This window comes from Grammomys surdaster, unplaced genomic scaffold (genome assembly GCF_004785775.1).
Source record: "Grammomys surdaster isolate TR1022 unplaced genomic scaffold, NIH_TR_1.0 126219, whole genome shotgun sequence".
Taxonomy (NCBI): Eukaryota; Metazoa; Chordata; class Mammalia; order Rodentia; family Muridae; genus Grammomys; species Grammomys surdaster.
Genome location: NW_021621022.1, coordinates 9,387,844 through 9,402,517, shown reverse-complemented (window position 1 = coordinate 9,402,517; position 14,674 = coordinate 9,387,844). Strand labels below are relative to the sequence as shown.

Sequence of the window (14,674 nt, the reverse complement as noted above, 5' to 3'; positions counted from 1 at the left end):
AGAACACACGCCTTCTATCAAGCTGAACTTCACCAGGCTGGACTGGGAATGCTGCACTAACCTCAGTACCTTCTGCTTGCTCTCTGGGGAACCACATGAGCAGGAATCAAGACACTGTTCCCAGACACAACAGAGGTGTAGGGAACTAGAGGATGTCTGGATCTCCAGGCACCAGCGTAGGAAGCAAAGAATTCCCATAGTCCATACTGAGGGATAGGTCGGGTGTGAAATGGCTCTTGGCTTCCTTACTCAGGGACTAGGTAACTTCCAAAGATCTTCTAGGTGAAGACAGCTACCCAATGGGCAGCTCTGGGCACACTAGAGAAAGGTTTAAAATGGACAGAGAGACATGGACATGAGAAAGATGGATTGGGCAAAGAAATGAAGATGAGGACAGAGCTGGTGCCTGCCATCCTCGGCTCCAGTGGTTCCTGACTGTAGAGGGTAGGATAGTGTACATCCCTAATTTCATTGCTAGCCCTTGCCCTTTCCCCATTATGTACAATTGTCCTCCTATATCCATGGTTTCATTAACTATAATTCCCTAAATGGAGCATTCCAGAAAAAAGCAATCCTTTAAAAAAAAAAAATGTACAATGCCACTTTTTTTTTTTTTTTGGTTTTTCGAGACAGGGTTTCTCTGTGTAGTCCTGGCTGTCCTGGAACTCACTCTGTAGACCAGGCTGACCTCGAACTCGGAGATCCGCCTGCCTCTGCCTCCCAAGTGCTGGGATCAAAGGCGTGCGCCGCCGCCGCCGCCGCCGCCACCACCACCCGGCACAATGCCACATTTTCATTGTTCTATTTTATTATCTATTATTATCCATCTTACTGTGGCTACTTTATAAACTTTATCTTAGGTACATGTGGAGAAAACAGCACATAGCTATCCCCTGCTGTGTAGCTTCAGGCAATGTATCCTCCAAGGATAAGGGAGACATACTACATTAAGAAAAGAGAGGGTTCAGTTCCCGGCACCTTCAGACCAGGACAGGCACTGAGTAATGACAAAAGCTAGAGCAGCAGAGCTGAGCCAGAAATGAGCAGAGCTTTGTGAAGGAGCGGGGGTGGAGGAGAGGAGAATCAGACCATAGGCCATAGGACTCAATAAGAGTCCTCTCAAGGACTTTAAAAATGAGTGTACATTATCTATTTTGTGGGGTTGATTTTGCAGAGGTATGAGGATTGAGCTACCAAAGAGAAATACAGGAAGAAGGGAAACTAAAACAGAAATCAAGAGAGCTTAGAAAAAAATGTAAATCTCAGATCACGAACGATATCAGCAGTGAAGACGGGAGCTGAGTGGGGTGTGAGTTAGATAATATACTCAACAGGACGTGGAGGCGAAGGCTGTGGAGGACTAACGAGGCTGACGCGTCAAGATTATTCCTGAGTTTATTTTAAGAAAGTGGGTGAACTGAGTGAGGTGCCATCAGGAGGTAAAGAGAAAGGGAAAACCAAAGGAATCAGGAGATAGTGGACAGAGATTTGAGTAGTTTAGCCTACTAAAAATCAGTCAAGAAGAATGTCACTGCCACTGAGACCCCAAGAACCTACAACTGTAGTGCAACGCAGTCACTACCTCCCCTACACATACCCTTGCCTATTTGTACTCATGGAATTAATGATTGGCTACTTAACTGGAAGGTTGGAGAAAGAGGAAGAGGGAGAAAAGAGGGCAAGAAAGTGAAAGATTAACAGGAAGAGCTTGCCAGAAACAACAGTTGGAAGCTCTGCCTTACTTCTGCCTCCTAAACCTTCTGAGTCAGTCTCTTTCACTGAGTCAATTTTGCTGGCCGAGCCCCAGTTACAAAGAAGTCTGGGTAATGTAGTTCCTACTTGTTCTACCTTTCCGAACTAGAAGACACACCAGGAGGGAAGACACACCAGGAGGGAAGACACACCAGGAGGGAAGACACACCAGGAGGAAGACAGACTGCTGAAAACCAGCCCAATAAATCTGCAACAGTAATACTGTGGGCCTCACTACCACCTTCATTTGCCCCCCAAACAAGGCAGATTTAGCCCTGTTAGCAAACTTAAAATAACTAATGCTATCAAAATCTTGATTTAATCTAGGAGCCTACAGTACAAACCGGAGTGGAATCCAATAGAGAATAGGAATCGGCATTATCTAACACAGAAAATTGATGGGGACTCGGCATCGGCGTTCAGATATTGCCCTCACCTGACCCATCTGGCACATCGGCGGGGCGGGGAGGGAGTGTAGGGAGAAGAGGGGAGTGGGGTGGGCTGCCTGTAGCGCTGACCAAGACAGCAATCGATTTCGAAAATTAAACGGCGGCTTGTTACATTTTTGATCATCAGTATTTGGCCGCTATATCCATGGCTGTTTAATGGAGGAGAAAAAGACATTAATAAAAACAAGGCGATTGCTACTGAGGTGGTTGGTGAAATCCAGATCAGAAAACAATGACCCTGTTCCAGTAGAACAGGCTAGAAAAGCACAAACGCAATCGCGGCCCAGTTAAGGACAGTGTCCTGGGAAGTCGAGAATGGTGCAGGTAACCCAGACGGGAGGTATTTGGCCCTTGGGCAGCAACGTCCAGAAGCAAGTCAAGCACGTGGATAGGCAAAGCCCCGGGTGCAGAGTGCAGGGTGGAGCTGTGACAGCACACGGAACGACAGGCAGCGGTGGTCCACTTCCACGCTGTGGTGGCCCACGCGCGAGTTCGAGCGCGGCCCCTTTAAAACCCATGTAAACAAAGCTTTGTTCCCCCAGCTCCCCTCCCTTGCGTTTCCACGGCCCTCCGCTTCCTCCCACCCGGCGTCTCCGGGCCGCTGACGTTGCCCGCGCCTCTACGCCGTCCCAGCCACGCTGCGCATTCTCCAACCCAGGCCCGCCGGCCGGGGCCTGCGCAGCCGAGCGGCGCTACGCCACGAGCGTAGAGCGCCGAGCCCCCAGCGCGCAGGCGCAGCGGCGACGGCGGCGGCAGCGGCGGCGGCAGCCCCGGCCGAGGTGCGCGCTGGGGGGGAGGGGGGGCCTGAGAGGAGCATGAATGGAGCAAAATGGCGGATCATGTGCAGGTGAGCGAGCGCCGGAGGAGGGGGTGGCCGCGGGAGCGGGGCCACCGAGTGCGGGGCGCACGCGGGCCCCGGGGCTCGAGCCCGCCCGGGGCCCGACAGGCCGCGTCGCCGCCGCTCGGAGCCGCCGAGACGCCGCCCGTCCCGCAGCGCGGGGCCTTTCCCGCCTCCCGGACCGGGGGCCTCCTCCATCCCCTCCCACCCGGCCCCACGCCTCACGCGAGGCGCTGGAAGGGCGGACTGGTCAGCGGGCGCGCACAGCCGCGGCCCAAGGCCTCCGCGCAGCCCTTGGGGATCTCTCCAAACCGGGAGCGAGAGGACCCCTCGCTGACTGTCCTAAGGGGGCCCCCAGGTCACACCGCCGGCCCTCCGTGATTAACAAAAAGAGAGCCTCACCACGCGAACCCCGCTCTCCTGACTCTTTCCGGTCGCCTTCCTCCTCACGCCCCCGAATCTGGGAGACCCCTTTTCTCTATCTGGCCCTCTACCTCTGCCCCGAAACGCCTTCCGCTCCCACTTTCCATTGGCACAGCCAAGAGGCCCGAGCACCCCGTCCTCCAAAATGGGAGCTGAGGCCTTGCTCGCCTCCCCTCGTGTCCCCCTTGCCATAGCCTAGGAGTTGAGCGCCCACACCTCCAGTGAAACATGGGGTGGAGGGGGGTGTGTCTGAAACCAGAGCTGCTGGGTTGGGTGCAGACAGTCCTCCGAAGGGTCTTGATCATGCTACAGAACCGAGTGGAGGGATGCTTTGGGGCCAAGCCACTTTTTCCTTATAGAATAACAGAGCCAAGGGGGGAAAAGCCCACACCTAGTCCACTAGTAGCTGGAGCAAAGTGCAAGCTGTTTCTTGCAAACTAGGTAAAGTTTTTGCTATCAGGGGCTTCTGATACTCTGACAGTTACTGATGCAGATCCATTGTCAGGAACCTTCGGATTTTCTGTGTAACAAACCCCGCAGGTTTGGGGTAGGTGAAGATTAGCAAGCAGAGTCGCCTGTATTTTGCATACTGTGTGGCATCTTTCCCCGAGTTCTAAGAGTAATCTTATTTCGAGTATGTTCAAAGAAAGTGGAATGGTGAGACTTCTAGTTGTTTCTTTAACATCGAAGAGACTGATTAAAGACTCACTTCGAAGGCTTGAGCTTGGTGGAGTTGCACTCTGGAGTGGGAGGGACTTAATCAGGGTAGAATTATATCGCAAAACTTAACCACAAATAGAAGACCACAAGATTCGTGTTCTGAAGCAGTGTGGTGGCCTATTTCAGAAGGAGCAGTAAAACACGACAGTGATAATATAATAATAGTGTCGAAGGTACAGTAGTAGCTGTTTCTATTACAAAGACATGAAGGTGTTCCTCTGAATTTTTTTTTTTTTCATCTTAAAAACGTAGGCAGTGTGGTTACCTCTTGCACTTAAGGGAACAGAACCAAAACACAGAACTGCTGTGAGACTTGCTTAAAGTAAACCCAGGTGAACCAAAGTGTTTTTAAATTTTGAGTCCAGCTTCTGCTAAGGGAGTGGGCTATACAGTAAGTATTCCAGAACTTTCTGTCTCTGCTAGGTCTCAAACCCAGGACCTTGAGAATGGAGCTCGTGAACAATGCTCTGGAGAGTGTAGGGGAAGTCATTAGTTTCAAAGCTGTATGTGCATTCATGTGTATATGCTGATATAGAGGGGATGGGGACAGACATAGCTCCTAGCACACACAAGATTACCCACAGATATCCAGAACTCCACATCTAGGGCACTAGACACCTGACCTCTACAGGCATCTGGTACCCATGTGTACACTCATGATATACATATGTACATGCACCCTCATATATGTAGAATTTTTTTTTAATTTTTAAATGAGCATCCATCTATGGGTTCTATCTCCTCTAAAGAAGTGTCTGTCCATGGAGTCCTCCAGAACAGGATTCTTTTAAAGCAGTGCTGCTATCATTGCTCTAGAATGTCAAAACGCATCAAGGCCACCTTCATAGCCTTTTTGCCAAAAGAAACGTCTCATTTTTTTAGAAGGATGTTTTTCTTCCACCTACCCAAAAATAAGTAGACCAAAGTAAGACTTAATCAACTTCTAAATGAAGGGAAGCAAACTCAAGACTATAATGTGTCACTCTGAATTAATTTGGAGTGCTGGGACATGCTGGGTTTTATTTTATTAGACCAACAAGCTAAGTGTTAGTATTGGATATTTAGGCTCTTTATACTAGTATTTTAATATAAACCTTTCCCATGAAAAAGACACATTCTTCCCCAGGTTGGTTAGAAACTAGTCTACAGAACACTGAAGGATGTACCTGATGACACTATTGCACACAGTTTACTAAAGGAGTCTACAGCTGATGATCAGGAAGCGTATGTGTAGACCCACATAGAGTATATCTGTACTTTTGTGGAACCGCTAGGGTGAGCAGTTTTTTCCTCTTAGTGACAAGTAAGTGTTAAGACAGATTTTCTCAGGCTTCTGAAATCTTAAGACATTATTTTTCTAAGGTATGTAGGGGCTTGGGGTTCTTTTGGGTATGTGTACGAGGTGCTAGATGGAGTCCCCATCTGACCTCAAACTTCCTATGTAGCCAAGTGTTGGCCTTGAACTTCTGATCCTCCTTCCTCCACTTCTGAAGTGCTGGGATTATAGGTGTGCCAGGTTGTGTTTTATTGAAGATTTTAAGTGCTGTGAAACTTATATATTATAATACTTGGTTTGTCTGTGAGCCCTGTTATTGTCATAGTTAAGAGTCTTTAGAAGAGTGGCCTTAATGTAATGATTTTCTTACTTAAAAGGTGTGATCTAACCTTGAATAGTATAGTTATCAAAGCATTACCTGGTGTGGGGGGGTGGGGGACTAAAACTATGCAATCTTGATGGATGAGTGGGTGGATGGATGGATAGGTAGGTAGATAAGCAGAGAGAAAAAGAGGATGTTATATAAAGTTAAGTGGAGGTGATGTGGCAATTCTGTATCTTCCCATACTAGCTTGTTAATGCAGCTAGATAGAGATAACTCGGAGAATGGTGATATTGCAAAGATTAAGAAGGAACTTGCTAACTTTAATAGCTAACAGGAATTTGAGACAAAAAGGAAAGAATCCAGTGTAATTGTATATTAAATAGTATGCTTAATATGTACATGTATTAGACATACAAATTTAATAAAAAGAATAATTCTGGAGTTTTGATGTGTTATTGAGTTCTACTTTATAACTATGTAACAGGAAAGACTTTGCAAAGTAATCATAGTTTGAAATTTCAGGTGCAGTAATTAAATATTGACTGCCAGTGTAACTCTAGGAAGTTATGAAGAATCACTACAGCTGGCAGGTTAAAATTCAACAGAGTCCACAAATATAACCTGATTATATAGCAAAAGTGATTGTTTCGGGTTTTTGAAATGTGCAAGGAAAGGATAGCACAGTAAGTCCATTTTGAGAACTCTACAAGAAAATAAATAGTAACTTTCGTTACTTTTTCAACTAAACATACTAGTACCAAAATTCTTACTGTTTGCTGTGTAAAAGATGCAGAATGAGAAAGACCCGGAAGCCTGAAGGTGAAGTGCTAAATACTCATGTTTTCTTTGCACAAACATCAGAGTGCAGGCTCCTGCCACACAGGTGGAGACAGAGGGAACACATTTCAGTGCATGGTTCCATTCCCCTAATCCCTCTCAAATGGGAATTTACAAAATAAGGTCTAGAAATTATTTGATTTTTGTCACCAGATCTCCCTGTGTTGTCCTGGCTGGCCTTGAACTCCCAGGGTCAAGTGATTCCCATCCAGCCTCCTAAATAGCTAGAGCTGCAGGAGTGTGCACTTCTGCAGACATGTTTGCCAGGCAAGTATGTCTGTCTTAGAATCACCTGTTTATATTTACTTGATAACTCTGTTATTTGTTAGATTTCCTCCTGTGAGAAAAGCCTTGAGAACAGTGTGAGTGTGTGTGTGTGTGTGTGTGTGTGTGTGTGTGTGTGTGTTACCATTATAACACTAAGCAGTAAAAGTGTGACTAGGATGAAATAGTTTCTGATTTGGATTGAGATAATAGAAGCATCAAAGAGATCCCTGTCTGTATCTTACAGGAAGTAGCTTCCATAGTCACCAGCTGCATTTCTGTCCGGGTTGGATTTTAGAGACAATATTGTACCATTGCCCTTCAAGAAGGGAGAATAGCCAATTTAATCCAATAAGCTAATAGCTTTCTGTAGGTACAGCTACTTTTCTCCCTTCAGTATGTGTAAAAAAGATAGTGGTTTGAATTTTTTTTCTTATTTTAATGCCAGACATCTTATCTCACAGATTTTCTCAGGGTCAGGGACCTGGGAGTGGCTTATCTCAATGGTCCTGGTTCAGGGTCTAGTGTACAATCTGCACTGTCAGCCGGGGCTGCAGTTTCAAGGCTTGACTGAGGATGGAGAATCTGCTTTCTTTTTCTTTTTTTTTTTTAATTGGATATTTTATTTACATTTCAGATGTTGAGAATCTGCTTTCAAATGTACCTTCTTTTTCAATTCAATTTCATTCAAATGCTCTGAATCTGCTCCGTTCCCTGTAGGTTCTTGGTTGGAGTGAGGGCTTTAGTTCCACCCCAGCTGCTGTCTGGAGGCTTCAGTTCTTCACCACCAGCCTCACCTAGTATACCATTTTACAAACTTAACTTTTTAAACTCTCTAATAATGTCTACTCAGTATGAGGGACTCATCTTTGTTTCTTTTCTAAGTTACTAAAATATGGTCTACCTAAAGACAGGTAAAGAAATTTCATTATTCAGCTTGATGCGATTTCATCAAGTGAATATTCCTTTGTCACCAGCTCCTAAGTTAATATTGTTAGTACTCAGGAGCCCTCCTGATGCCCCTACTTGTACCCTGTCACACCGCTACCCCCTTCCAGATAACTCCTACCCTGTCATTTATTTACTAAGTTTTTAAGTATGCTTTCACAGCTAAGGCTTAGTAACTTCAGTTCAGCTGGAAGGCCAGGGAAGACACAGTAGTTATTCAGCTTAGAGGGTATTTTTACTCATGTTTGAGAACACATTGGAAGCTGTTCGAGTACTCTGGTGAGAGAAAGAGGAAGTGTGCCTACACAAAATTTTGCCCATAATTTCAAATCATTCATGAGACTTAGAACTATAGTTTAAGATCCTCTGTAGGTATAAACGACCACAATATTTTATTAACATTACAAATTATTTACAGATGGTTCTCTTTTGAGCTCTTGGTCTTAGTGGAAGGTCATAATATATGGTCCTGGACAGTTGTACCCAAAATGAATTTTTAGGTAATAAGTTATATTCCTTTTTTAATCTCAGTAAGTAGCAGAGGCTGAAAACAGGGCCTTGCATATATGCAAGAGCCATACACACTTAACCATTAACAATTTCTCCAGCTCCTACTTCTCTTCCCACCCCCTCTGGTTGGATGGATGGATGGATGGATGGATGGATGGATGGATGGATGGTTTTTGGTTTTTGAAACATGGTTTTTCTGTGTAACCCTCACTGAAACTTGCTCTGTAGACCAGGCTGGCCTCAATCTCACAGATCCCCCTGCCTCAGCCTCCCAAGTAGCTAAAAGTTGCAGGCTTGTGCAACCAAGCTGGACTATGAATTACATTCTTGAGAATGATTTGTAGTGACTAACATAAACCATCTGTGTCCTGTTGTTGTGAGGACTTGGAAAGAATGCACAAATGTGGAGCTCTGCCTTCAGGGGTCTCTGTGTAAATTGGAGAGATAATAAACGCCTGGGTCATAGAGTTAAGACTTCATAATGAGAGGCCATGCTTTTGTCAACATGTCCCTGAATATGGGATTATTAATTACTCTTTCTCCACATTACAGTACCTCTGAAGAGTGCAGTTCACTCTTATTTATAGCCTCTTTAAAAGCAGGACAGTTTTAATAGAATGGCGATAGCGTGAGGGAGCTGACTTAAGAATTTGTGTTGCTGCAGAGAAACATGACCAAAAAGCATGTTGGAGAGGAAAGTGTTTATTTTTGGCTTACGCATCCACATCAAGGCAGGAACTCAGAGAGGGTAGGATCCTGAAGGCAGGAGCTGATGCAGAGACTATGGAGTGGTGCTGCTTACTGGCTTGCTCCTCATGGCTTGCTCAGCCTGCTTTCTAATAGAACCCAGGGCCACCTGCCTAGGGATGGTACCACCCACAGTAGGCTGGGCCTTCCTCCATCAATCACTAATTAAGAAAATGCCCTACAGGCTTGCCTATAGCCCCTTTTTCTTAATTAAGGGTCCCTCCTCTCTGATGACTTTAGCTTCTGTCAAGTTGACATAAAACTGTCCAGGACAGGAGCATATATTAAAGTCATTTGAAAGGGAAAGGAATTGTTAACCACCAAAACTAGACCCTTAGTAGTTCTTATGTCTGCATCCTTGGCTCTTGACCACTTCACACAGATACGTACTTTTATGTATCCCACACTCTTACTGCCATAGAAGTAATGTGGGTATATTTGAGAGAAAAGAGAAGTAGAAACTGTCTACACATTAGCACTAATTGGGCTTTTAGGTGCTTGCCATTTTATAGTGTTCTCATTTGACATTCAGAGCCATTCTGTAAGATAGGTATTGTAGAGATATTAGTAATGGAATTTTCCTTGAAATGGATTGACTAAATAAAGACCTGCAATCCCGAGAAGACTGGAGAACCATTGGAAGATTTAGATACGAGTATAGTGGCTGAAACTATCAGACTTAATGAAGTTAGGGAAAGAAGGATGTCATCATTTCACCTTCACAGGAGTCTGCAGACTTCTGATATATTTGGGAAAATGTCACACCTCACCTCTATTGCCTGAATTTTGGGAAAAGTGAGTACTAACCCAGCATGTCTGTAACCAAAGCCCAGATTGGGAGGAAGCAAACTCAGAAAGTACTTAATACATTTTGTTTGCTGTACCATTCTAGGATTTCTACTGCACTGTCCAAATGATAACCTCTGGCAACAAGTCACTGTTTCAATTAAATTTAAAATTAAGTCATTTAGTCATACTATGTGTCTAATGACTGTCCTACTACATCATGCAAATACAAAATATTTACATTATCATGGACATTCTGGTGTGTGTGTGTGTGTGTGTGTTCATATACAGGCTAGAGGTAGACATAGGGTATCTTTCTCAATCATTGTCCACCTTATTTTTCAGACAAGGTCTCACTGAACCTAGAGCTCACCAATTTGGCACTATTAGCTGGCCAGCAAGCCCCAGAGTTACTCTTTTCTTTGCCTCCTCCACACTGGAGTTATAGGTACCTCCCACTGCACCTGACTTTTTGTGTGGGTGCTAGGGATCCAAAGTCAGGCCCTCATTCTTGCCTGGCAATGTTTTATCAACTGAGCCACCTCCTTCTATCCTAGACATTTCTTCCGAACAGTGCTAATCTAGAATAAGTATGCTTTTGGACCAAAGAATATGCAGAAGTGGAACATGAGTTCGAAAGTGGTGTGTTCATATGCCAATAAAGCCAAAGTATCCTTTCAAGTGTGTATGAATACAAATAGGTGCATTGGGTAACTTATTTAAGATTATTTCCTACACTGTGTTCTGTCCTCTTAAGACGACAAGAAGCAGTATACTCATAAATGAAATTTAAGAACTTAAAAAAAAATCAACTTAATGTTTCTTGCCCAAAGCACTTAGCAAAAGTAAACGTAGGTGATATTCTTTATATAGGTGTAAACAAAACTATGTCACAAACATAAAGGTGTCTTAGAGGCTTTTAGAAGGTTCATGATAGAACAGCTCCTGCCATTTCTGATTTTAGACATAACTTGTCACATTGTTACCTGTCTTGATGTTTTTCAGATGTCCTCTAAATGTGCCACCTAAATAACAGACTGGCATTGTTTAGGACAGAATTAATGTATTGGTAATTTGGTAAGATAAAGAAATGATGGGTAAATATAGTTATTAGTAAACATTTATTAATTGAGTTATTAAAAATTATATTCTGCACCAAGGTTGCTAAGCATTTGAGGATATAGATGAGAATAAGACTTTAATAGCTAGAGATGTACACCTCTAACAGTTATGAAGTGATATCAGGGATATATATGTACACATAGAACATGAAACACAAGTGTCAGTTTTCTTTCACAGAGCCAAGAAAGGCTTCTTCGTCTAAAGTGGTTGGGTGGTCAAGCTAGATCTAGAAGTACCTAGCAGTCTTCAAGTTGATAAGTACACACCGCAAATAGAGTGCCATGTGCAGAGTTATGTGTTCTTGGATTATTCCAGGAAAATAGAAGTAAAAAGGAATAAGGTGAGTAATGAAGCTGATGGTAAGAAGAGACCAAAACATGAAGAAACCTGGTAGGTGGCAGAAACTGGCAAACTCGGAGAAAACTGATACAGCATAGACCAAAGTAAGAAGCGAAGCAGTAGTATGCACCAGAAACAAATAGAGCTTGAGGGGATATAGTAACTGGGGATAGAAAATAGAGGCTAACCTTTCAGGCGTCAGTTGACTAATATATATATATATATATATATATATATATATATATATATACACACACACACACACACACACACACATGGCTTCATGTGTGCATGTGTGTGGTGCGGGTATTTGTACACCACAACTTGATGGCAGGTAGCTTTCTCAGACCCTCATTCCCTTATTTCTTAAAACTGTCTCAACCAATTAATAGTGATATGAATGTAGAAAGAAAACAGGCTCCCATCTGTCTCAGCTGCCGAGTGGAGCGTGTGTCAGTAGAATACTGAAGCAGTGAGTAAGGTGAGTCTCAGGAATAGAGTGTGGGGTACTTAGATACATTTGAACACAGATATCCTATCAGCATTTGCTTTTCAGTTACCATGCTGGATTAATCCAAATTTTCTCTATGTGTGTTTTGTTTGGCTTTTGAGATAGGCTTTCACTATGTAGTGGGCTCAGGCCAGCTGGAAACTCATGGTGCTGCCTTAGCCTTCTATTTTCTGTCATTTCAAACTTGTGCCACCTGTGTTCAGCTCATATTTTCATAGTGAAAGACATTTAGCCTTAGATGTTATAAATATGTTAAGTGTTAGCTGTCTAGCTGATTTCAATGTATACCTATCCTGTTACCCTTTTTGTTTGTTCATCTTCAAGACAGTTTCTATGTGTAGCCCTGGCTGTCCTAAAACTTGCTCTGTAACCCAGGCTGTTCTCAAACGCAGAGAATCAGTGTGCCTCTGCCTCCTGAGTTCAGGGGTTAAGAGTACATCTCTACACTTGGCTAACTATCTTATCACTGACAACAAATGAACTTGAATGAATCCCTGATGAGTTTTAATTGCTGTGATGAAACGCCAGGACCAAGGGGGAAGAAAGGCTCATCTTACACTTCCACATCACTGTTCATCATTGAAGGAAGTCAGGACAGGAACTCAAACAGGGCAGGAACCTGGAAGCAGGAGCTGATGCAGAGGCAGTGAAGGGGTGCTGCTTACTGGCTTGCTTTTTCAGCCCACAGTAGGCTGAACCCATATCAATCACTAATTAAGTAAATGCTTGATCTTTTTTTTTTAAGTTTTATTTATTTCATGTGAGTACACTGTCACTATTTTCAGACACACCAAAAGAGGGCATCAGTCCCCATTACAGATGGTTGTGAGCCACACAATATGAAATATTTTACAAACTTAAAAAGTCCCACAGTCTTTATAAATTCAAACACTTTAAAATTCAGTTTCTTTAAAATCTAGAGTCTATAACTGTGACAACTGTGGGCTTCTATACAATCAAAATCAAGTTAAATACTTTCTTCAAGAATGAAGAACCACAGCCAGAGCAGTCACAATGGAACAAAGCAAAACCAAACTCCATCTGTTTAAATACATCTTTGTCTAGTGTCTGGGATCCACTCAAGATCTTTTGGGCTCCTCCAGAGGCTTGGCTCACTTCTGGCTCCAATCTCTGCAGGAGACACAGCTTGTTTCTATGTTGTGGCTGGCTCTACTCTGCTGCTAGTGGTCATCCCATCCATGGTTCTAGAATCTCCAAAGAACTGGGATCTCTTGCTGCAACTGGACTGCACTTTCATCAGTAACCTTTTCTGGACTCTTTCTTCAGGGACTCCAGTTCTGTCACACAGTGCCAAGCTTCTCCTGTTCTCCATGACCCCTTCATACTTTCAAAACTAGTACTGCATAGGTGACTCATACACCAAGTTTGGTTCCCAGCGTGTAGTACAACCTTGGCCACCTCTGGAACACAGCTTTTGTGTTCTGATTCTCAGGAAACACTTCCCAGAAGATTTCACCTCACTGATGCTGGTCTCTGCTTAATCACTGCTAATTCTCAGCTTCAGTTGACTAGTATCAATGATCACAGCAAAGATTTCACTATCACAGCCAGCTCTTCACCCTCAGCTAACCAGAACCACACATTCTTAACTCAAACTATGCAGCACTCCCAGTAGAATCTTTAAGTAACTTTCCTACTGACCTCTGGATTGTCACAAGCCAGGCCACCATTGTCTGCATTGCTCTCAACAGTCATATCTTCCAAGCTTCCACAGAACAGCTCACCGAGTGTTGAATACTCAATGACCCTTCTAGCCAAAAGTTCCAAAGTCCTCCCACAATCCTCCTCACAACATGGGATCAGATCTGTTACAGCAGTACCCCACTATCCTGGTTCCAGTTTCTGTGTTAGTTGGGGTTATCATTGTTGTGATGGAATACCATGACCAGAGCAATATGGGGAGGAAAAGGTTTATTTGGCTTATACTTCCACATCAGTGGTCATCAATGAAGGAGATCAGAACAGGAACTCACACAGAGCAAGAGCCTAGAAGCGGGAAGCTGTTGCAGAAGCCACTGAGGGTGAAGCTTCCTGGCTTGCTCCTTATGCTTTACTCAGTCTTCTCTTTTATAGAACCCTGGACCACCATCCCAGGGATAACATCACCCACAATGGGCTGGGTCCTCCCTCATCAGTCACTAAGAAAATTTTGTCCTACAGTTGGACCTTATTAAGGCATTTTCTCAATTGAGGCTCCCTCGCTGATGATTCTAGCTTGGGTCAAAATGATATAAAACTAATCAGGACAAGTAAATTCAGAGTCTGTTACCATTGTCAAGAGCAAAATCTTTGTGGCAGTACTGAAATTAGCATGCATTTATGCAAGAAGAGCTCATATTCTTGGGAGTTTGCATAAACTATACAACATTGACCACTGTGATCATTGTGACCTCTTAAAATTTTTGTTTGTTTGTTTTATATTGAGGCAGGTGAAAGCAAATCTTGTTTTAAGTAAGTTTGTTTGTGAGATGGTCACAGTATGTAGCCCTGGTTGACTTGTAACTTGCTGTGGAGACCAGGCTGGCCACCATCTCACAGGGATCTTCTTGCTTCTGTGCTATCTAAACAACCCAGCAGCTAAAGGTAATTTAACAGTAAACTGCTTTTGATTTGTTTTATGTCTATAGATGGATGGACATTGTTAGTAGGATCCAGGGATAATCTTAGGGCTTACACACTATAGGCAAGAAGATCATTCCCTTTTCTAAATTGACCTCATCTGCTTATCCCTCATCAACTTGTTTTGGAAATATCCAGAAAAGACTTCTTTTTAAAACTTCTATAAGAAGATTCTTTTAAATATTTT

The 14,674-nt window shown here is 43.6% G+C and overlaps 1 protein-coding gene across 2 annotated transcripts in view; it reads left to right on the top strand.

The window, feature by feature from the left end:
• The first annotated feature begins 2,924 nt into the window (after positions 1–2,924).
• The window catches only part of Xpo7 (exportin 7), an 84,979-nt gene continuing 73,229 nt past the window's right edge, over positions 2,925–14,674 (top strand). The window contains exon 1 of one of the 2 annotated variants that reach the window (XM_028758721.1): positions 2,925–3,048. In XM_028758721.1, the coding sequence (XP_028614554.1) occupies positions 3,031–3,048 (18 nt within the window). In that variant the 5' untranslated portion in view covers positions 2,925–3,030. The remainder of the gene's footprint in view (positions 3,049–14,674) is intronic. The other variant, XM_028758720.1, reaches the window with a different exon arrangement.